We start from the raw sequence: 24127 nt of genomic DNA on the forward strand, positions 1-24127 counted from the left end.
TTATGCTTTAACTTGATTTATGTAGCCTGTTGCTTCCACATTCTCACAAAGCAGCTTGTAGCACACTGAAATTGAAGTTAGCTCTTGGGAAAGAAAGAATTGTAGTGTATGTCTAAATAGTCTCAGAATGCATTTCACTGCGACTCTCCATTTTTATAAACACGATACCCAACCCTTGGGAAGTCTGAAATGTCCATCAATCATATGTTCAAAATTCCTATCCACAGTGCAGTTACAAAGTGAAGAAAGAATGCAGTTTCTGGGATAGTAATTCTGTGTGTCTGTCTACAAAAGATATAAACTCATGGATAAATTAAATATACCCGGGAACACAAACATTAAAGCTGGCTTGGGCTTTCTTTTATAGTTCTGCTAGCCTTCCCTGTTCATTAAAAAAACATACTTTCCAATGTTACTGAAGCATCTGGGAAAGAATGGGGACTTGGTTTTACAGGAACTGGGGTTTCTTTTAGATGTGTTGTCCAGTTGGATCCCACTTCTGGTGAACATGAATTTCATGAGCATGTGACTGGATTCTTTTGGCCAGCAGTGTCCACTAGGGCCACACTTTCTGTCTTGATGCCCTCATCCAAGGGAATAAAAGGCAGAGCCTGGCTAATTGTCCCTCAGTTCCTTTGCCAACACAGAATTTCAGAGCTCTAGGAGTCTGCAGAAGTGTGGAAGGAAGGTGAGTTATTGGATCCATGTGAACAATACATCTTGGAGAACAATAGTAAGGTACATAACCATTTTTATTTCTTTCAGTGATTGTCCGTATAGATCACACCTCCCGGCTTGATGGTGGGAACTAAGGAGTTCTATTTAAACAATGATTGAAGGACAGCTCTACCAAAGCAGACTTTCAGTCTGGAAGCCTCAACTAAGGAATAGTGCTGGGTGAAAATGTGGACTCATTTCCATGTAACCATCCTGTAACTTTCTAAAATAAGAATGTTTCTTAAGGCATCAGTACAGGCTACCTCACGGGAGTGGGTTGCAATGTATATACATGGATCTTACCTGGCTAACCCACAGCAGGATCTTATAGTTAAATATCTATTTATGCAGTCTTTGAGAAGATATGGCCTGAACCTTAATCTTATCTTCAGAGGTCACAAAAAATCTAGGGGAGTTCCTGAAAGGCCATGTCCTACCAAGATAAGATAGTGGCCCCCACATATCAAAGATGTCTAGTTTAGCTTCCTCTTAATTTAAATGAGCTTTGGGGAAGAAAATTGGCAACTGAATAAATGTATTTAAATTAAAGTCTGACTTGATCTTAGACAGAAACTTGTGCTGAGTGAGGCCTAAGAGTCACCTTATCTGCATCCGATGAAGTAGGTATTCACTCACGAAAGCTCATGCTCCAATACGTCTGTTAGTCTGTAAGATGTTAGAGGGCTCTTTGCTGCTTTTACTTATCTTTATGGAGTACCATGTAATGTGGACCAGCCATGAAAGCCTGAATTTCATCTACATACTCTCCAAGCTGAAGTTATGGCTGCAAGAAAGATAGTATTCATGGATGGGCTCTATAAGAATAGCTCACTAGGATCTCACAGAGGAGGCCCATTTATCCTAATAACACTATATTGAGGTCCCATGGAAGTGGGAAAAATATGAGCATGAGATCCTTGAAGATTTAGATAACTGTACAGTGAGAGATACGGTAATGGTCCTGAATATGAGGGTAATGTGCAGAAATTATTGCTAAATTACCCTTTATGGAGTTTATGGAAATCTCAATTGTTTTAGGGCTAGTCAATAGAACAAAAACAGAAGAATTTGATTGTCAAGGATGTCAGGTGATTTTGAGCATGCTGAGATGGATACTCCACACTGGGCCACAGGGGTTAAGGAGCTGCTCTGGGCACAGCCAGCCCTGCCCCATCACACCTGCAAGAGATACACAGACTGGAGAAAGAGTTAAAAAGGAGAAGAACAGCTTATTTGTGGTCAGGCCAGGAAGTTTACCTTGCAACTTCTGATGGAAGGCCTGAGGGAAGCAGGATTTCTCCATCACCAGCTGCCTGATTGTCCCTCTCTGAGGAGAGGGAGGGCTTGTCTCTGATTGACCCTGAGAAGGATACATATTCCCCTCCCACATACTAACCCAGTTCATTTGTGTTCATTCCTCATGTTTTGTATATTGACTATCCCTGAAAGAGAGAGACTTGGTTCTGACCTGACCAGAGTGCCAAGGCACATGAGGAGGCAGCTGCCACCCCAAGAGGGAGAGAGCTACCTTGCCAAGCCAAGCCCAAGTGGTGCGCTGACCCCCTTCACACTCTCCTGTTACACACTGCGAACTCTGATAGGAAGTGGCCCAGAGATTGAGATCTTAAAGTGCTCCTGGGTGTCAGACCCTTTTGTTACCCTCACAGGGCCCTAAGTCAAAGCCCAGTAGATTGGAAGGCCACAGCTCGTCTACAAACCCCCCACCCTTCACATGTCCAAGGGTTACAGCCCCCTGACCACTGCTTCCTCATGAGCAAAGACCATCACAGATGTCCAAATAGAAAACTTTTTCCACTTTGCTATGTAAATCAGTCCAGTAATTTTTTTGAAGTGTGGATTGTTTATTTGTTTTTGCTATGAACCAGAATGTTTTGAACTTTCTCTGAATAGCTCCTTTCTGTGGCAGTTAATTATTTGGCATGTTGGCTGCAAGATGTAATGGTGATGGATTTGGGTTCAGGATCTGTCTGATTCTGTGAGACTGTCATACAGCATAGGTAATGTGATTGGTGCGGCATTGACAGATTGGTCAGATTCAAGTACAAGAATTGCTTGGCCAATGCTAGGGCTAACATGATCACCAAGCCTCTGTATGATCTCAGTTCCCTGAGGATGCTAAGTACCAACAGGACTGACCACTAGGTATGCATCAATCCCATTGTCCAAAAGGTATCTGAGGAAGGTATCTGATTTTCTAGAGAACTCTGAATGTGTGGCAGGTACAATTTGATTAAGTAGACAGAAAATCCAAAACCAAACAGCCTCTTAAAAGAGTGGAGATAACCTTACCCCCCATCCGTTGAGCTGGCACATGGCTGTGATATTGTCTGTCAGCACTTGGATTGTGGAAACCTAGACTGTGGAAAGTACGCTTTGCATGCCAGGCAGAAGGCTCTCAAATCCACAATATTTAGGTGGCAGTGAAACCTGGCTTGTGAGAATTGGGATGCATACCCCAGCGTGCCCAGTATGGTCATGAGTGATGATAAAATGAATATTGGACTGATGGACACAGAGAAGGATACCAGTGGGGCCTGTTCCTTATAAGACCTATGCCTTTTCCTGCTCAGAGAACATTTTCTTGAGTTCCTCCCTAATTCCCAAAGTGATAACCACATAGAAGAAGAGTAAGCAGAGGATGATTCCCTTCTTAATAAATAAAGAGAAAATGAAAATGAGTACTACTTATCCAACAGTGAGGCTACCCTCTCTTGTATGGTAGAGTGTTCCTGTGTCTCTTCTATCCAGGAAAGGAGGTGAGTTGGTACAAATGCCAAAGTTCCTGCTTGTGTAAGTATGGTGATAACAATAGTACCAAAAAGTTCAGGATGGAGATGCTGAGTACCAGAATGTTCAGTATCCAGAGTCGTGGATACCAGACAGACAGTGCTGGAGGAAAATATGGTCCTAGATTTCACCAGTACCACAGACATTCATTTCACTTTGGTTCCTATGTACCAGAGTGACCCTGCTCAGGTCATTGCTATGCTTTGACTTTAGAGCCTGAGACAAGTCAAACACATGGTGACTTTTGAGTCCCACTTTCATAGGCACTGGGGGAGAGGAGTAGGGGGTCTATGTCTCAGCTCTGAAGAAAGACTTAGCTGCTCTATTTGTCTCAGAAGCTAACATCTTTGAGTGAGCTTGAGAGCTCTAAGATGAACTACAGTTCACAAGAGCACTCAGGGATGAAGCCTGTTCAAGCCTGTTAGAGCCTTTCTCCTGAGTATTTGGAGGCTGAAGAGGCTTTCATATTGTTCGTTGTTCGGCAGAGTAACCGCCTCACAAGACGGGCAAATTTTTAACTCTGGGGAATTTGTATCAGGCATAGAGGCTACATCCCAATACCAGAGAAGTCCCTACCAGTAAAAAGTCTTTTTTTTAAGCCAACAGGAATAAAAACAATCAGAAAAACTGACAACTATATTATCTAGATTAATATACTAACTATATATATATATATATATAAATATATATATATATTGGATTTGAGTCATGCAGCATGCAACAAAAGTGGACATTGCCAAACATTCTGTTTCATACCCACAGATGATTTAAAGGAACTGTGGGATGCTTGGACTGTTCTGATTTTTATACCTCTGGGTGGGGGAGGATTGTGAGGGCATTGAGATTTCAGGCATGGCCCCAATAGACACTGCTGGCCAAAAGATTTTGAACTTGAATACCTGGGGTTCATGCTCACCAGAAGTGGGATCCATGTGGACAATTATCAGAAGGTGAATAGGAGTTTTTGGACTCATATGAAACAAAATTTCAACTCCAATTAAACCTGGATGGAATTAAAGGAATCTCAGAAAATGAACTAAAGAAAAAACAGAGTTAAGACTAACTTTAAAACTATATTGAGAATTTCTCATCACAATAAAAACAAAATAACCATGAAGTTTAAGAAGTTTTACATCCTGCAGCATATGCATTAACAAATTGCATATTCATGAACTGCAATTGCTACCAAAACCATCCCATAAAAGTGTTGAGCCAATGAAAAGCTGAGAGCAGCTATTTGAATCCAGCCTGACAGAGGTATGTCTTTCATCTTCTGAGAAACTATGGAAAGGGTATAAATCTCTCTGAATTGAGATATGAACTCAGTAGTCTTATCTCAACAGTCTTGTTTTATATCAGCCTATTCATTTCACCTTTTTCAAGCAAGCAAACTACAGCAAGAAGACTAAAAGGAAAGAAGCCACAACATAGCAACAAGAAGAGAAAGCTTACAGTCTAGAATGCATCTGCAAGAGGATGACATCACCAAGACTTCAGCAACATTGGTGAGACGGTGATTGCAAAAGCACTACTAAGGGATTCAATTTAAACTGTTCTTGTTAAAAAAAATGGCATGTTGAAATGCCATTATAATTTAAGATACTAACTTCTCCTGTTAAACACCAGATTGTTCAGACTCTTTACTCCTAGAGAGGCAACATAAGCTAACCTTGATAAACAGAAAGAAGAAGTGGGATGTAATTTAAATTTAAAATTAGTAGTATTCATTAATTTGCCTGTCTCAAAAACCGCTCATTAAGAGGCTTTGGGTGTGTAAAAAAATTATTTCATTTGAGTAATTCTTGAATGGCTTCTTCTAAGTAACCAAGTTAATTAAGTTCCATGACATGAAAAAAAAATATTACGATCACTTACCTCTGTCCATTTATAAAATGATTTTACCTTACTCATGATCCCTAAACAGGAATCATCAACCCTTACAGGAAATTCCCTTGCTCATCTATAAACTGTTTTATTTATCTATGATACTCTAAGAGTAATGATATGGGGAATAATATACTTTGTTTTTAACTTACCATTCTCTAAGGTATAGTATCTCTGTTGAAAGCTCTCCACAGAGAATGGAAAGAACAGACTAGGACTGAGATAACCATTATTGACTGCTTGGTTTTGTTTTTGCTTCATTGCCCGCTTTTCCTTTCTTTATTAATACATATTCATAATAAATAATTGTATTTTGCTTTTCTTTGATCATGATGAGAATCTCATGTGACAAAAATAATATAGGTCTGATCTCTGAATTAGCATTTTGAGAAACAATTATTAAGATTGGGCCTATTTCCTTTTTCTCTAGATTATGTTGTTTAGTAATTTCAGGGATAAATTTATTTGGTGCTCGTCACCTACATATACTCTTTTGCACCCCAGAAGCCATTCCATAATTTTACCCAGGATTGATGTCAGACTTACTGCCCTCCTGTTACCTGAGTCACTCCAGTTACTCTTTTCACCAGTCCTCTGGAACATCCCCAGAGCTGAATTTGTTAAAAATCAACAGTAGTCATTCACAGAACATCCTCAGCCAATTCTTTTAATAGCCTTGGATGCCAGTTATCCAGTCCTTCTTATTGATGAATATTTAACTATAATAGCTGCTGTTTAACATTCTTTCAATTACTGATGGAATAGGAAGTATTTCCTAATAACTGTAAGATGTGAATACATCATCCTGCTTTTCCAGTTACAGAACAGAAATACTTATTGACTATTTCTGTTTTTTCCCCCTGCATATTGTTTGATGATGTCACTGGACCTACAGTAATTTATTTAGGATTTAAATTGTTCTCCATAAGGGCTTTCTGTCACCTCAGGGACAAGGCCCAAATGTTAAAGGAGATAACACCATGTTATGACTTGTTCGAATGTTTATGTAAACTCAGAAGAAGCTGCATTTTAAATATTATCTTGCTTTAATTTCCTATGTCACTTTCTTTCATATTATATTTTGGAAAATGAACACAGCTTTGGTTGTTATGGTTAGTGATTTGAATAGAATATTTGATGCAAGTTTTCAACTGCCAATTATATACTGCAACTAGTAAACACCATTTAGTTTAAAAGGCAACTAAACCAAAGTGTCTTAGCACAGAACAGGACACCTATCTTGTCTAAATCATCATTTGGCAAAGAGATAGTTTTATCTAAAACAACAGGCCTTGCAAAAGAGTAAGATCCTGACATCAAGAAAATGTTAAGCACAAAGAGGAATCATGAGTGAGGATAGGTTATCAGAATCATAAGACTAGGTAGTAAAATGGATTCTTTTGTAATCACTCTAAATTCTTCCTCCTTGAAATCTTAAGAAAAACATTGATAGTTGAGAAATATTTTGTGGAAAACCTTTATTCATTTCCTAAATGTTCAGATGGCAAGTCATTGTAGAATGCATAGATGTAGATATGTTAGCTAAATGCAAAACGTCTAATGTAATTTCTTAATATCATTGCCATGTAAATGGTAAAAATGCTTTATATTCCAAAATGGAATCTAATGACCTTCCTAAACTAACTACTAATGTGAAGAAGCCATTTAAATACAGAATATTTATATTAACAGGGAATTAATTAGCTATCTGGCAAACTCAAACAATTCCTCACCAAACTCAGAAAGACAAAAAGAATGATTTTTTCAAAAGTTGTTACAGAAACAACTTTTAAAATAATTATTTAAGATAAAAACTGTCTTTAAAAACACTTAATTTTAAGAAGGCTGTTTTGAGGACTAAAATCTCTCAAGACCTTTTTTTTGCAATACAAATTCTGTTAAATCCTGATTAAACTGAGTACATATTTTGGAAAACAGACTGAATAAAAAGAAACAGTTAAAACTAACCTTAAAACTTATGTGAGATTTTCCTGCCTCAGAAAACAAAGACAATTAGAAGTATGTTGCATATTCATAAAGCGACTGCCTATTCAGGAGCTGAAGATGTCACCAAAACCAAATCCCAAAGGGATGGAGCTAATGAAAGGATGACAGCAGGCAGCTTGAATCTAAAACACTGAAGTAAGCACCTCTCTCACACACACTCCCTGCTACCCTACATAGACACATAGTACTCATCAACTTGTCCTGTCTATTTCTATAAGTAAGATGCCACAGACAGCAAAGAACAAAGACACTATCAACAGAGAAACCTCAAGAAATTCAACCCAAGGATGACATCCCCAAAACATGGATTGAGGAGAGGAAATTAACTAAAACACTAGCAATAGATTAGATTTAAAATCTATTGTAGAAATTTTATTGCGATTGGGAAATGCTCTTTTAACTTAATATATTAATAGCTTCTCTCATTAATCACCAGATGGTTATATCATGTATTCCTGGAAAAACAGCAGGGGCTAAACACTTTTAAACACAAAAAGTGGGATTTAATTGGATTTAAAATTCATAATATTTGCTAATTAGTCTTTCTTAGGACAGCTCACTTTAATGTCTCTTTTAAAAAAGCTGATTTAAATATTTCCTTTGATTCCATAGATTTAGTTAAGATTGTTTACTTGCCCATTACTAAAATATATCAGGTTATTTATGATAACCTGGCATGATCCACCTGTCCATAATATTATTTGCACATTCATAAACAGTGTTCAGTTACTAAGATTGGACTCACAGTAATGATGGGAAATAATATCTTGTATATACCAGAGAAAAGCGCCCTAATAAAGGCAGGCTCACTCTCAAATATGTAATTTGTGTTAAAACTGCTCCACAAAGAGGCATACCGCATAGGGTGAAATGAAAGTACCAGATTTATTTGTGTTCTGTCATTTTGTGTTGTTTATGTTTATATTTCCTCTTCTTTTTTGAAAAATAAAATAGCCCTTGTTAATAATTGTGATTATTTGCTTAGTTTTAATTGTGGAGTCCGTTAAGGTATGTGTGATGGGGCATCCACCCACATGGTATATAAGGGGTTAACAGAGGCCCAGGGAGACTTCATGGAGAAGCATCCAATAGAAGAGAGGCTGTGAGGAACAGTCAAGACAGGCTCAGCAGGTCCATATAACAAGAGCCGCAGGGGAGAGTGCGGTCAGTTGCTGCCCGGAGTTCAAAAATAGAGGACTGCGTTCTTAGCAGAAATGGAAGTTAGCACCATGGAGAGAGCAGCTTCTGGCAGAGACTAGGGTGGTGTGAGTGGGAGCTCCTGACTGGCTTTTAGGACTGACATGCTGAGGCTGAGGGTGAAGGAGGTGCTAAGGCTGCAGGGAAGTGGCCCAGGAAAATGTACTGAGAAGCAACACGTGGCTTGCCATCCCAAGGTCATTATACCCTGGAGGGGGGGAGCACAGATGGTGTCACAGCTCGAGGGCCATGGCTTGAAGAGAATGCTGCAGTCCCTGGAGTGACACAGGTCAGAGAGTAGACATGTTGGAGGGTTGAGGCACCATGGAACAACTGCCTAGGGCAGTTTTGGAAGCTCCTTCACTGCAGGTTTTCAAAAGGAGGCTGGATAGCCATCTGTCTTGGATGGTTTAGACACAACAAATCTGCATTTTGGTGGAGGCTAGACTACAATGACCCTTTGCGGTTCCTTCTAACACTATGATTCCATGACAATCTTGGCTAATAGCCATGGATGACCCATCCTCCATGAATTCATCTAATTCTGTTTTGATTCCAGTTATATTTTTGGCCTCACACAACATCCACTGGCAATGAGTTCCGCAAGTTCACTGTGGCAGTGTGTGAAAAAGTACTTACTTAAGTTAGTTTTAAACATGCTGCCTATTAATGTATTGGGTACCCCTGGTTTCTTCAATTATGTGAGCTAAATAACACTTAGCTATTCACTTTTAAACTCATAGACGTTAAGGTCAAATGGGACCCTCATGATCATCCAGTTGTGACCTCACGCACACTGCAGGCCACAGAACCACACCCACCCACTCCTGCAAGTGACCTGTGCCCCATGCTGCAGAGGAAGGGGAGGAAAAAAGTCTCTGCCAATCTGACATGGGGGGGAATTCCTTCTCAAACCCAAATATGGCAATCAGTTTATACCCTGAGCATGTGGACCGACTCATCAGCCTGGCACCTGGAAAATAATTCTTTTTAGTGACTTAGAGCCCTCCCTATCTAGTGTCCCATCACAAGCCATTGGAGAGATTTGCTGCTAGCAGTTGCAGATCAGCTACATGCCATTGTAGGCAATCTAATCATACCATCCCCTCCATAAATTTATCAAGCTCAGTCTTGAAGCTAGTTAGGATTCCTCCCCACACTGTCCCCTTGAAAAACTGCTTTAGAACTTCACTCCTCTGATGGTTAGAAATTTTCGTCTCATTTTAAATCTGAACCTGTTGATGGTCAATTTATATCCATGTGTTCTTCTGTCCACATTGGCGAGGTTGGGAAGAGCAATGTGGGCAACTATGGGGATCCTGGGTCCCTCCACCTTCCCTGGGCAGAGCTCTGCAGGGCAGGGGTAGGGGGCTGCTTTTGGCCCCGTCCCACCCTGCTCCCCTTCCTCACTCTGGCTTCTGGCTTGATGTCATAAACAGATAGCTAAGGGTTAATGTTCTTTTACCTGTAAAGGGGTAACACCAGTAACCTGAAATACCTGACCAGAGGACCAATCAGGAAACAAGACTTTTTCAAATCTGGGTGGAGGGAAGTTTTGGGTGTGTGTTCTTTGTTCTTTGTCTTGGGTCTGACCCTCTCGGCTCTGAGAGTGATTTTTCTATCTCCTGGCTTTCTAATCTTCTGTTTCCAAGTTGTAAGTAAAAGGATAGTAAGACAATAGGTTTATATTGTTTTTTTTTGTATTTACATGTGTGTAGTTGCTGGAATGTGTTAAATTGTATTCTTTTGGAATAAGGCTGTTTATTCACTTTTTTTCTTAAGCAATTGACCCTGTATATTGTCACCTTGATACAGAGATCCTTTTATGTCCTTTTTTCATTTTTTTTTATATAAAGCTTTCTTTTTAGAACCTGTTGGAGTTTTTTTCTTTAGTGGGGACTCCAGGGAACTGAGTCTGCAGCTCACCAGGGAATTGGTGGGAGGAAGAAGTCAGGGGGAAAATCTCTTTGTGTTAGATTTACTAAGCCTGACTTTGCATACCCTCTGGGTGAGGGGGAAGAGAGATTAGATCTCTCGGTACTTGTGTTTCCAGTACTGGAAGCAGGGAATCTCCTAGGGTCGTCCAGGGAGGGGAGCCTGGGAGGAAGTAACAAGGAAACAAGGGGAGGGAGTTATTTCCCTTTGTTGTAAGACTCAAGGCATCTGAGTCTGGGGGTCCTCCAGGGAAGGTTTTGGGGAGACCACAGTGAGCTAGGCACTGTATAATTCCTAGCTGGTGGCAGCAATACCAGGTCCAAGCTGGTAACTAAGCTTGGAGGTTTTCATGCTAACACCCATATTTTGGACACTAAGGTCCAGATCTGGGAAGAAATGTTATGACACTTGGTCAAGGGCGGGGCAAACAAGATCAGTACAGAATAGGAATTTGCTCTGAGTGATTAGCTGAGAACAATCAAGAACTCTGGCAATGACTTAAAACTTAGTTCAAAAAGGTTAAATATACAAAGATATTCCTAGCACAAAGCTTTCCTTAAATCTAATTACTGTAATAAATAGTGATTTCTGGATTCTGAAAGGAACAACTGCCCTGCATGACACCCGTGCATCATAAAATGTCTTAATGAAATTCAAAGAACAATGTTAGATATAAAACATATTACTTCACTTGGATAAAGTACTTTTTTTAATTTAACAAAGTGAATGCTATTTAAATTCAATAATTTGATTTCAGTTATGTGATAAAGTATATTTGTAACAGTTTGGCTGCTGTAGGTGCAAAGTATTTAAATGAAAGGAGGTGGATTTTTAAAGGTTTATGTGACTCCTGTTGACTTTAATGAGTTTCTCTTAGATGAAACAGTACAGTAACCCATTACAGACAGGGTTTTTTTCCTTTGCATATTTTGGTTTTTGATAACAGCAATTTGTAAGACAGGAAACATTCCCCAACTGCTCCTAACAGAGCATGTGTGCACATGCAGACACACATGATCCAACTTTATTCACTAACTAGAGTTTCCTTTACTGTTCGGTCTGTAATCCATCAGTTCATGCTCTCTCTTTTTGTGGATTCTGGAGTGACTCTGAAGTCCAAAGCATGATGTGCATGCTCGTGAGCATGTCAGGCAGACAAAGAAATTGGTGAGTGTCTTGGTAGCTATAGCAGTGTCGTGGAAAATGACCACCACCCAGTTGAGTTGATCAGACAGCCTGAGGCTCCTTTATTGATTAATCAAAGAATACAAGCATATATGCAGGGAGAGACGACAAAGTCCCCTAGCAAGGGGAAGTCGCTCTACCTTATAGCAGTAATACCTGGGTTTATATAGCCAAAAAAACGCAAATTACCATATGAACTCATACATCCGAAGATACCATATTTGGTTAACACAATGACATCTAACCATTTGCTAAAAACAACTACTATTAATATACCGGTTATGAGCTAATTTGCAAGCTTGCTCTTTGTAACTTCCCCTTTTTACGGGTTTTGTCAGGACGTTGACACCTGGTGTCCACCTACTTGCGGTTTCAGCAGCTGCGTTCCCAAGCAAAGTTTTGAGGAACTTGGGTTTAAAAAATACATGTTTGTTCCTTTGGCCAAGTTATCTGGGGTTATTTTTATGCTTGCACAAGCTACTTAATAAACTACAGTGACCTAGCAATTGTTAGTCTATTCCGGCAGTGATGGATGGGTTATTTAAGGGACTTTATGTCAGTTTAACCCCTTATAGCAGCATTAATTAATTTAGCAGCATTTTGTAATATAGTGTTATAATAGTGTATAGTATAGTAAAATCAGAAAGTGTGCCTCAGGAGAATTAGTGGAAAATCAATGTTTTACTTTGCTATATGTTAGTATGATTGAGGCCTAAGGCCTTGATATGATTATAGCTTGATTAAGACCCGGCCTGTGGGCCTGGGGTCAGCTTTCTTTATCAGCAGTGTTATGACACTTTTCCCTTGCAGCTAACAGTCAATTATTTCTGTCCTCTTCAAAGGCTTGGAAAGCTGTAGGTGTTGCGTGTTGCCAGGCTGATCTAGTTGACGCAGCCTTCTTGAAATCATCTGATTTTATTGCACCAAAGCGTACGCTGTTCTGGATGCTGTCCTTGTATCACTTTCTGGGTCAGCTTTGATTCTGATGTCCTTGTGCCAATTCTCCATAGAAAATTTTTCTGGCGAGTCGATGTTCAGGCATCCTAATGATGTGTCCAAGCCAGCGTAGTTGTGCTATTATCAGCATGGCCTCAATGCTTGTGGCCTTTGACTTTTGGAGAACCTCCCAGTTGGTAATTTTGTCTTACGAGAAGATCCCCATAATGGCATGCAGAGACCACATATGGAAGGCCTTTAGCTGTTTGATATGCCATTTTTATGGTGTCCAGGTCTCACAGCCATAGAGGAGAGATGTGAGCACATAAGTGTTGTAAAGTTTTATTTTTGTTGAAAGGGTTATGTTGTGGGATTTCAGGACTTTGTAGCTTTCCTAGTGAGTGAGAAAATTTCTGTATCCTATTCGTGATCTCTTTGTCAAGAGATCCATCATTGGAGATTTTGCTGCTGAGATAGGTATAATTAACAACTTGTTTTACTTGGTTTCAACTAATGGATATGGTACAGAATGGAGTGGTGAAGATGATTGATGCAACACCGCAGTTTTCTCCAGGTTGATTGTAAGGCCAAACAATTTTAATACTTCGGCAAAGTGATCTACAATATACTGGAGATCTCCCTCAGTGTGCTAGGAGGGCACAATCATCCACAAAGAGTGCTTCTCTTATTAGTAGTTCTGTTACTATTGTTTTTGCTTTAAGCCTTATAAGATTGATTGTTAACTTAAATAACTATAAAAAACCTTCCCACCAGAGCTTGTGCCATGTGTTTTTTTTACAGTTCCTTCACATACAACTTAGAATCATTGGGTTAGAAGGGACCGCAAGAGTCATCTAGTCTAACCTCCTGCCAAAATATAGGATTTGTTGTGTCTAAACCATCCAAGACAGATACCTATCCAGCTTCCTTTTGAAAACCTCCAGTGAAGAAGCATCCACAACCACCCTAGGCACTCTGTTCAATTGTTCTATTGTTCTTATGGTTAGGAAGTTTTTTCCTAAGATCGTATCTAAATCTGCTATACTGTAGTTTGAACCCACTTCTCTAATAGTTCCTTCTGACTGTGTCGGGAACCTCAAACCTCTTTATATCCTAAGTTGAAGGTAACAGATCCCACCTGATGTGGCTGCTAGATGAGTCAATAGAACAGTTTTACATCTTTTATACAGTCATAGAACCTGTAACCTTGTAATACATCTGTAAAAAAAAAATTGTTAGATTGTGGCAGTCCATGAGAATTTTGGAACAATATAGATACTTCCATATTGGACTGGGTCAAATCCCCATTTTATTTTGATAAGGAGAGTCACTAGTTCTAATTAACAGTTCATTGTTTCACACTAGTGCTCTAAAGTCTGAAGTAAAGGCTAGCTGACATTACTTCTCAGTTTTACACACACATTAATAGAAACATTAATATTTCTTCTCTGTTCATTCCAGCTTCAAATGACCTGTTCCTCAGATGAAGAAGATTTCTAGTTAATGTTCCCTAATCCTATAAAATTTAAGGTCTCAATACAGCCTTTTTATGTGACAAGTTATTTAGAAGGCTTTTATCACAACTAAATATAAAAGTGAAAATAGAAAAGAATCTGATGACCACTTTGAAGATATGTAAACCTGGAGTAGCTGAGGATAACTACTATTGTGCAAGAAGCATATATTAAATGACCATTTGATAACCTGGAAAACTGATGTCATTTATTTAGGTAAATGTCTTAATGGCTTACCTGCAAACTGATAATTTTAAGTTTATAAATTGAAAATAAGTATAATAGTTGCCATTCAAAATAAAAAAGAAAAACTAACTCTTTTAATCAGTTGATCTCAAAGTGCTTCATGATGTTTCATGTATTTATCCTCCCAATATGCCTGTAAAGTAGGGAAGAACCATTATCCCCATTTTACTGTTGATGGACTGAGGCACAGAGAGGCTATGGTGTTTCGGTGCCTTAGCCCTTTGTGACTTGGCCTTAAGTGACTTGCCAAAAGTCAAACAGGAAGTCTGAGTTGGAGAATGGAATTGATTCCAGGTCTTCAAAATCATAGGTTAGTGCCCTAATCACTGGACCATCAACATTTACCCACAATTACCACAGAGTGGAATGCTATATCACTATTGTTTCCAACTTTAAGTAAAGAGAGATGCTACCATATCTCAGATACCACTATTTAGCAACTGTAAGTAATAGTGACACATACAGTACTTTGAAGTGATAGATGATTCAATATATATTTCAAAAATTATTAATAGAGGTTGATGGTACTGACAAATCCATTACAATACACTTAAATTGCATTAAATCATGTTTTGCTAGTGTTGGATGAACAACTATTTGGAATAATAGAGATGCTACAATAGCAAGAGCTGTTAAAATTGTCCAGCTGTTTGGAAACTAGGCATTATCTGAATGAAGATGAGAAGGAAAGGAGTGAAATAAAGATGCATTTGTGCATTGATAGTAGTAGCTCTGCAGGGAAATAATAAAAATGTAGAATCGTACCACAAATCCAGGTTTGCAAAAACAGGTGTAACCCAAGCTGGGTTCCTTCTGGATGCAGATGCCATGTACACAGGGATTAGAGCTGCATTCATCAATATCCTCCTCACAATTCAAGCCTGCCCATCCTGTCAAAATAGAAAAAAATGCTTACTCAAAAAAAAACCCCCAAACCTATAAACTACATATTGACCTTAGGTCAGGTAGTCACATAAAAGTAAACACAAGTAGCCCTGGCATATATCTATGTACAGAGAGAGATTTGAGTATGTGAACTGACTACATGATACTGTAGGGGAACTAAGTGTAAAGTATTTATTTAGCAACAGGCAATATTATAAAAAAAGATCAAGACATACAGATCTCACTAGTTCTGGTACTTTATTGAGATGTTAATACTCTTAGGATGTTATAGAAATAATAAATAATAATATCTACTTCTGCTGCCAGACGTCAGCAAGTGTGCAGCCAGAAGGAGAAGACCTGGCCATATCCCAGCCTCACTGAATATACTGCTGGAAATTAACTAAACCTCCAGCTCAAGGAAAAGCTATATCCATATTATTGGCTGGACCCTGTAACAGTTCAGGGGTCGAATATTTCCTGTAACCTCTTGTCGCATCGCACACCTGTACAGGGGGCATCCAGAACCAGTCCTTACTTTAGTAATTAAAAGAATATGAGATTTTTTGGTCCCCTTTTTCACATTTTATGCTGGTGTTGCCCATGCTTTAAGACAGGATACTGGACTAGATGGACCAGCGTTCTAATCTTATATGGGAATTCCTATGTTCCTGTATAAATTCTAATCAGGTCCTCATGCATTAACATAGTGTTGCACTGCTTAGCTTGCCAATGCTCTGAGTAATGTCTGTTTGTTAAAGATGTTTTTGTCAGGATTAAGAAAACCCCTAAATTTCAGGCCAAATTTGGCCTGACAATGTACCTTTAAGGGGTACAATCTGAGTCTCTGTCTTGCTCACTCCACTGTTAGATTCTGAGAGAACTGTGCAGGCAGCATACTTATCTATACATCTAAACCCAGAACAATGAACCTTATTATAGAAAAAAAGAGGTTGCTTACCTGTACAGAGATTGATGTTCTTTGAGATGTGTTGCTAGATAAATATTCCACAGTTGGTGAGTGAATGTCCAGTGCACATGTCACAGAATTTTCTAGTCAGAAGTATCTAACAGAGAGATGCATGTGCCTATGTTCTCCTCATGCACTTTGCAAAGGTGTAAAGAGTCAGAGCCACTCTGCCACACCCAATTCCTTTGCCACCTGGATGTTGAGACTCTCAAGTAGCAGGAATTATAACTAGGTTATGGAATATGTATACAGGTTACATATCTCAAAGAATATCAGTTATTGTACAGATAAGTAACCTCTTTTTCGTCTTTGAGTGCTAGTCCATATACATATTCCACAGCTGGTGACTACAAATTGGTAGCCCTTATTGAGGGTAGGTATAAGAAGCCTTTGTAAGCATGGATTGTAACCCATGTCATCCCTGGCTGTTTGTATCAGTGCATAGTGCTTTGTGAACATGTGTATGGATGACCAGGTTGCTGCTATGCAAATATCTTGGATTGGCAGATTTGCTAAAGAGGCCACGTAGGTGGACTGTGCCCTTGTGGAGTAGACACTTATTCTGTTGGGTGGCTGCCTGCCCACTAGCATGTAACATGACCCGATGCATTGAAAAATCCAGTTTGATATTGTTTGAGTAGATACAGCTTGCCTTTGACTCTCTCCATGTAAATCAGAAACAGCCTGGGAGAGTTCTGGAAGTGTCTTGTCCTGTCCAGATGGAATAATACAACTCTGCTTACATCCATCAAATGCAGCTTTGCTCCATTCTCCCAGTGTGAGATTTGGGAAGAGTACAGGTCATTCCATCATCTAGCAACTGGAGGAATGAGGAAGGTGATGTCTTCTTGGGGATAGACCAAAGACAGCCATGTCTGAAGTTACTGGAAGTGTAGCTTCACATATGGGGTAATGAACATACAAACTGCCATGAAGCCCACCAGCCTGTAGAAGGATCTTACTCACTTCAAGAGGTGGGAATGAAGATGGGAGCAGAGATCATGTATTCTATAGGCAGTGGCTATTCTTGTGTTGAACATGGTCCTGATGAACTCTATCTACCACACAGGTGTTCATGTTGATTTCTTCTCATTTACCAGCATGCACAAATATGTGAACAGCTATAGAATGCACACAGTGTTGTCACAGACCTGAGATTCTAGTGTCCCTTGACAGCCAGTCATCTAAGTATGGGAACACATCAATACTCATACTTCTGTGATAGGCTGCCTCAAGCATAAGGCACCAAGGATGCTGCAGAGAGTCCAAAACGCAAAACCAAGTATTGGTAGTGACTGTTGTGCAACGAAAACCAAAGGAAATGCTTGTGTACTGGTTGTATCACAACAAGAAAGAACTTATCCTTGAGGTCGAGACAGCATATCAGTCTTTCTGGTCTATGAAGGGGATGATGGACACAAGGAAGACCATCTTGAACCTGAATTTCTTAATAAAGGTGATCAGGGTTCTAACATCTAACATTTGTTGAAGCCCCTCTGTGTTCTTGGGAATGAGAAGGTACCTTTAATAGAGAGCCCTTCCCCTGTGCTAAGGGCAATACTCTATCATGCCGAAAGCAAGAAGGACTTAACTTTTAGTCAAAGCAGGCTCTTATGGGAAAGGTCCCTGAAGAGACACAGGGAAGGAGGATGGCTAGGGGAGAGAAGAAGAACTGAATGACTTTGCCTCTCTGTATTACATCAAAAACCCAGTAGTCTGAGGTGTTTAGCTTTACCAGATATGTAGGAAGTGAGCCAGAGGCTTGTGAAAGGAAAGGAGAATAAGGATCACAAAATGAATGATATGCTGTCCTCAGGCACTGAATCAAATCTGTGCCTGGTCAGTGCCAAAGTAGAGTGGTGTAAATAAGACACAGATCCCCCATGCAATGGACTGTCTTCTTGAGAGTCTCTGCCTGTGGCCCAGATGCTCAGATGGTCTTTACTGCATGAATGGCTGTTGCTGATCGGATTGGGCTCTGAAGTGCCCTATTCTGGAGGCTGGGGTAATGATCCCTAAGGATCCGTGGGTGGCCCTAGCATCTTGGAGAGATCTCATGGCCTTGTCAGACTTCACATGAAAGAGCAAGCAGCCCTCATATGGCAGGCTCTGAATAGTTGTTTGTTCATAATTCTTTAGATTTGCCTGCTAAAGCCAGTCAGCAAGAGTGCCTGATGTTGCCATCATCCTAGAGGCAGTATGTTTCATTCAAGGCCACCTGTAGCTTGGTTCTGGCTGTCATAAACAGATAGCTAAGGGTTAATGTCTCTTTCACCTGAAGCACCTGACCAAAGGACCAATCAGGAAACAGGATTTTTTCAACTCTGGGTGGAGGGAAGTTTGTGTCTGAGTTCTTTGTCGTCTGCCTGAATCTCTCTCAGCTATGAGGAGGATTTTTCTATTTCCTGCTTTCTAATCTTATGTTTCCAAGTTGTGAGTACAAAGTTGGTTTGTTGTTTTGTATTTACATGTCTATAGTTGCTGGAGTGCTTTAAATTGTATTCTTTTTGAATAAGGCTGTTTATTCATATTTCTTTTAAGCAATTGACCCTGTATTTGTCACCTTAATACAGAGAGACCATTTGTATGTATTTTTCTTTCCTTTTTATATAAAGCTTTCTTTTAAGACCTGTTGGAGTTTTTCTTTAGTGAGGAACTCCAGGGAATTGGGTCTGCAGCTCACCAGGGAATTGGTGGGAGGAAGAAGTCAGAGGGAGATCTGTGTGTGTTAGATTTACTAGCCTGACTTTGCATTCCCTCTGGGTGAAGAGGGAGGGTGAAGTCCCTCTGCTTAGATTCACAGAGGTTGCTTCTGTGTAGCTCTCCAGGAGCACCTGGAGGGGGGAAGGGAAAAAGGATTATTTCCCTTTGTTGTGAGACTCAAGGGATTTGGGTCTTGGGATCCCCAGGGAAGGTTTTTGGGGGGACCAGAGTGCCCCAAAACACTCTAATTTTTTGGGTGGTGGCAGCAGTACCAGGTCCAAGCTGGTAACTAAGCTTGGAGGTTTTCATGCTAACCCCCATATTTTGGACGCTAAGATCCAAATCTGGGACTAGATTATTGACACTGGCCATCATATGACCTTCTGCTGGGAAAATCTGGAAATCATTATTGCAATCCTGAAGCAGCTTCTCAGTAAACTGTTGTATAGCAAACCAGTTGATGGAGTCATATTTTGCCAAGACTGCCGGGTTCAGTGGTTTTCAACTTTTTTGATTTGCAGACCCCTAAAAAATTTTGAATGGATGTGAAGACTCCTTTGGAAATCTTGGACACTGTCTGTGGACCCCACAGGGATCTGCAAACCACAGGTTCAAAACCACTGGCCTTGTAGTTCAAGATCTGCATCTCAAGGTTTGATGTGGAGTAGGATTTCTGGCAGGTTGAGGTACTTTCCTTCCTTGTCCTGGTCAATTTATGGTGCTCAGAGAACTTGTATAAAGTTCTGACTGACCTTTAATGTCTGACAGACTGGTGGTCTTATGTAGCCCCAAAAGTTGGATCCAGGGAGGGAGATCTTCACCACTTCTCCTCTGAAGATTTGCGGTCCAAGTCTGATTTGTCTCTGTGCTTCTCAGACAAGGAAGCTATGGGCTTGAATAATCTTTCAAGATTAAAGCCAGGACAGATTTTGACAGCCTCCAGTCTCCCAAGGATCCAGGCATGTGGTCAGAGACCAGCCTCATCCCCTGATCCATGAGGAGAGCCCTGAGATGCACCTTCCTTCAGTGCAGGGTCTGCTTCAAGGAGGACCTACAGATTTTGTAGCACTCCAAACATGCCCCTCATCAAGGCAGACAAGATATTTTGTGTGTCTGTTATTCAGCCTCCAGCACCTCTGGCAACTACAAAAGTGAAAATGGAGCAGAAGACCTTATATGCCACCTCAGTGGATACTGTTGATTAGAATATTCTCTGACATCTGCACACCAACTGTAGAACTATAGGGACTAGCACTCAAAGAGGAACTATACAGATACTCCACTCATTGCTAAATATCTGCTGCACATATTGTTCCTTCTATTTTAATTCCTAACATTTTTTAAAAAAAGACTTTGATCAACTAGTCTTACCTCCTGCTAAACATATAATTTCACCCAGTGATTCCTGTCCCAAGTCCATAACTTCTGTTTGAGCTATTGTGTATCTTTTAGAAAGATATCCAGTCTTTACTTAAAGACTTCAAGTGGTGAAGAATGCACTGCACCCCGAAGTACATTGTTCCTATAGCTAACTGGTTCTTAATGAGCAAGAGATGACAGAATGCAATATTTGTAGATGCTGCCATTTGAATAAGATGATATATGGAACTTGTTATAGTCATTAGCAGAATATCTGAAGTGAATGATCTTCACCTAAAGATGGCATGGAAGGTCAAAACCAGGTGCCTGAGCTGTTGGATCTGTCACAAGACAGGCATTGCCAATGTACGAAGCTTGTCCTTGACACCTAATATGCCATCTGGAGGTAATATCAAGGTTCCTTAGGGGAATTGTCCAAACAGGATGTCTTGAACCGAGACAGTGGCTCAGTGGATTAAACACATCTTTAAATAGGGGTAGATGTCTGATACTGTAAGGAGCAGATTCTTCAAGGTGACTTGTTGCCTGATGTCAGGAGGGGTGATGTTGGATGGGACCAGCAGCCAGGCCCTGTAGGTTGGTCTCATGATAACTGTTGTTATACACAAGCTTTCATACAGAAGACCATCTACTAGTCCTGTGTAAAAAGAGCTGAGCCACACTGGGAAGCAATATTCTTCTTCAGAATAGCACCAAGAAAACCCAGAATTTCTTAGTATCTGCACATTGGCTCCACAGGCAGAATCAGCTAGTTTGCTGATTAAGTAGCTATTTTGTCCTTATCAGTGAGCTCTTGGTAAGATGTTCCTTGAAAATCAAGGTATAGTCCAATGTAACATCTAGGTACACAGGCTTTGGGTCATGGTCCAGCCCGTGTCCATTCAGGAAGATATTAAGATGTGTGTTGTCCTCCGTGTATTATAGAGAGAAGCAGCTGGAAACTGTATTTTTGGTCCTACATTTACATCTTCATCTTTTACAATACTGTATGATCTTTTTCGTATCAGCATTTAGAACTTCTAGGTGACCAAAATCCTCATCTTGTACTGCCAAAGAGATGTCAACTGTGTAAATAAAATGCCTGGTAGTGCTGAAGGGAAGGTCATTGGTGAAAAAAATTGAAAAGTGTTGGTTCTAGAACTAAGCTCTGAGACAGACCATTGTTCTGGGACCTCCAGGAACTGTTTGTTTATTTACCAACATGGAGCTTGGAACTGGTGGCTCTCCAGTGCTTCACCACCTGTTTAGTGAAATAGTGTTCCCTAATATCCAACCTAGACCTTCCCCACTGCAACATGAGACCATCACTCATCTGCCACTATCTGCCACCACTGAGAACAGCCTAGCTCCAACCTCTTTGGAATCCCCCTTGATCTGCTGGCAATGCTCCTACTAATGCAGCCCAATAGGCTGTTAGCCTTCTTGGCATCCAGGGCACACTGCTGACTCATATCCAGCTTCTCATCCATTGTAATCCCCATGTCCTTCTGCAGAACTGCTGCTTAGCCAGTCAGTCCCCAGCCTGTAGCAGTGCATGAGATTCTTCCGTTCTAAGTGCAGGACTCTGCACTTGTCCTTGTTGAACTTCATCAGATTTCTTTTGGCCCAATCCTCCAATTTGTCTAGGTCACTCTGGACCCTATCCCTATCTTCTACCACATCTATTTCTCTCCCCAGCTTAATGTCATCTGTGAATTTGCTGAGGGTGCAATCTATCCCATCATCCAGATCATTAATAAAGATATTGAACAAAACTGGCCCCAGGAACAACCCCTGCACATTCCTCATATGAGGAGAAAATGTAGATCTTCTACTAACTTCTTGGAACTGACATGGTGGCAGATTTGTGAATGGCTTTTATGAACTGCATTGAAGATTCTTCAGTAGAAATGTGTGGAGTACAAGAAATGTAGCAGTCAGTGAATTGCGTAAAGCTTAGCCAGTTTGCTTTCTGATAGTTCCAGCAAGTGTTTTTATTGGTGCTTACAATAAGTATGGTTATTCCAACTTTGGTAAGAATTGGATGGTGTTGACTATGTGGGAAGTTTTTTGATATAATACTTACAGGTTGAAGTGGGTGTTTGCCAGTACAGGTGGTCCAGGTGAAGTCAGGTGAATCTTGTTTCCATCTGGCAGAATGAAAACTACCCTGTTGTTTTAGATGATGGATGAGGAGAAAGTCCTGGTGAGAGATCCAGTCCAAAAGGTCCATTTTGACCTGACTCTCTATATTCCCAGATAGTGAGGTGGCAGGGTGTGGGAGCTCAATAAGAATATTTGGGGTAGGCCAGTCTTGGTTAGGCCATTTGCCACTCCAAAATGACCGACTCTAACAACATTACAGAGGTATGAATTAAGTGGAAGTGGTTCCATATCAGCAAAATCTGCTCTAATGTAGGTCGCGTGACCATATTTACTATGCAAACATTAACTCACAAATTATAACCTTTGATGTCAAAAGTGGTTAGCAGAAAAGATCTGACATGTCTCCTGAAGGCAGATTACATTCAGATTATATTTGGAGGCTAAGGACTAAAAAATGTGTTTAGGAGGTGAGAGACCGTCAAAGGATTTTCAGGGATAGGCCAATATCCAAAGTTTCTTGATCATGGTTAAGATAGCTGAGATTGCTTGACAGTCCATGCTGGCCAGGATCTAAAAGATTTGGCTACTAACTGCAGCTTCAATTTCTCCTGCTAAAGCAGTGTATTTGTGTGGTATACAATGAAAACATATATCAGGCAATATAAAGGAACGAAGGAAGTTAATCAGTCTTGGAGCATGGCTTGAAACAGAAGAAGGAAAGGTTTTGAAAGAATATGAGGCACACATTTTAATATATAAGAGCAACTGAGTTGTGGCATCGGGTACTAACTGAAGTGGCCAAGACACTGCTGATATTAAACAACATATAACTTATCAATACAAATGACATACAGCAGTTAGTCCTGAAACATACAGGCCCTAGTAGATGACACAATGGAGGTGTTTTGTGACCTTGCTTTATATAGTTCTACAAAACTGATATTCCTCCACTGACCCATAAAGGCTGATAGTTAAACCTGATCCAGATGTACAACTGTTAGTAACTGCCAGTTTGAGAAGTTTCTGTCTCATCTGTCAGCCCCATTTATAGTTTTCAGAAACATCATCACCACATATGCCTTTAGTCAAAAACGTGTTGAACAATTTATCACAATTAATTTTTTTATCCAGTTAAAATAACTTTTAAAAATTTGTCCTAACACAGTACTTAATTGATTTAGAGTTTAATTACAGTAATCAAGATCATAGACTTAATCAAGACCTATAGATACCTACACAGGGAACAAATATTTGTGAATGGGCTTTTCAATCTAGCAGACTAATAAGAAGGTTCAGGTTGGAAGTTGAAGATAGACATATCCAGACTGGAAATAAGGTGTATTTTTTTAATTATCTAGGGTAATTAACCATTGGAAAAATTACCAAAGGGTTGTGGTGGATTCTCCATCATTGGCAATTTTAAAATCATGATTATATATATTTTTTTAAATATATTCTAGTTCAAAGAGGGATTATTTCTAGGAAGTTTTATGGCTTGGATTATAGAGGCAGTCAGACTAGATGATCATGCTGGTCCCGTCCCTCCTTGGAATCTATGAAAACCCATAGATCTAGGTTTAGCCAATGTTTCAAACTGTCTTAATAAAATACTTAATTTTAATTTGAAGCCCTTTTAATATGTTAATTAGAGTAGTTAATTCTATCCTTAGCCTTC

At 40.0% G+C, this 24127-nt stretch overlaps 1 protein-coding gene across 1 annotated transcript in view; it reads right to left on the minus strand.

Moving 5' to 3' along the window:
* The window catches only part of EYS (eyes shut homolog), a 1559204-nt gene that overhangs the window by 669811 nt on the left and 865266 nt on the right, over positions 1 to 24127 (minus strand). The window contains 1 exon segment of the mRNA XM_030558318.1: positions 15195 to 15319. Within this exon segment, the coding sequence (XP_030414178.1) occupies positions 15195 to 15319 (125 nt within the window).

This window comes from Gopherus evgoodei, chromosome 3, assembly GCF_007399415.2.
Source record: "Gopherus evgoodei ecotype Sinaloan lineage chromosome 3, rGopEvg1_v1.p, whole genome shotgun sequence".
NCBI classification, from domain to species: domain Eukaryota; kingdom Metazoa; phylum Chordata; order Testudines; family Testudinidae; genus Gopherus; species Gopherus evgoodei.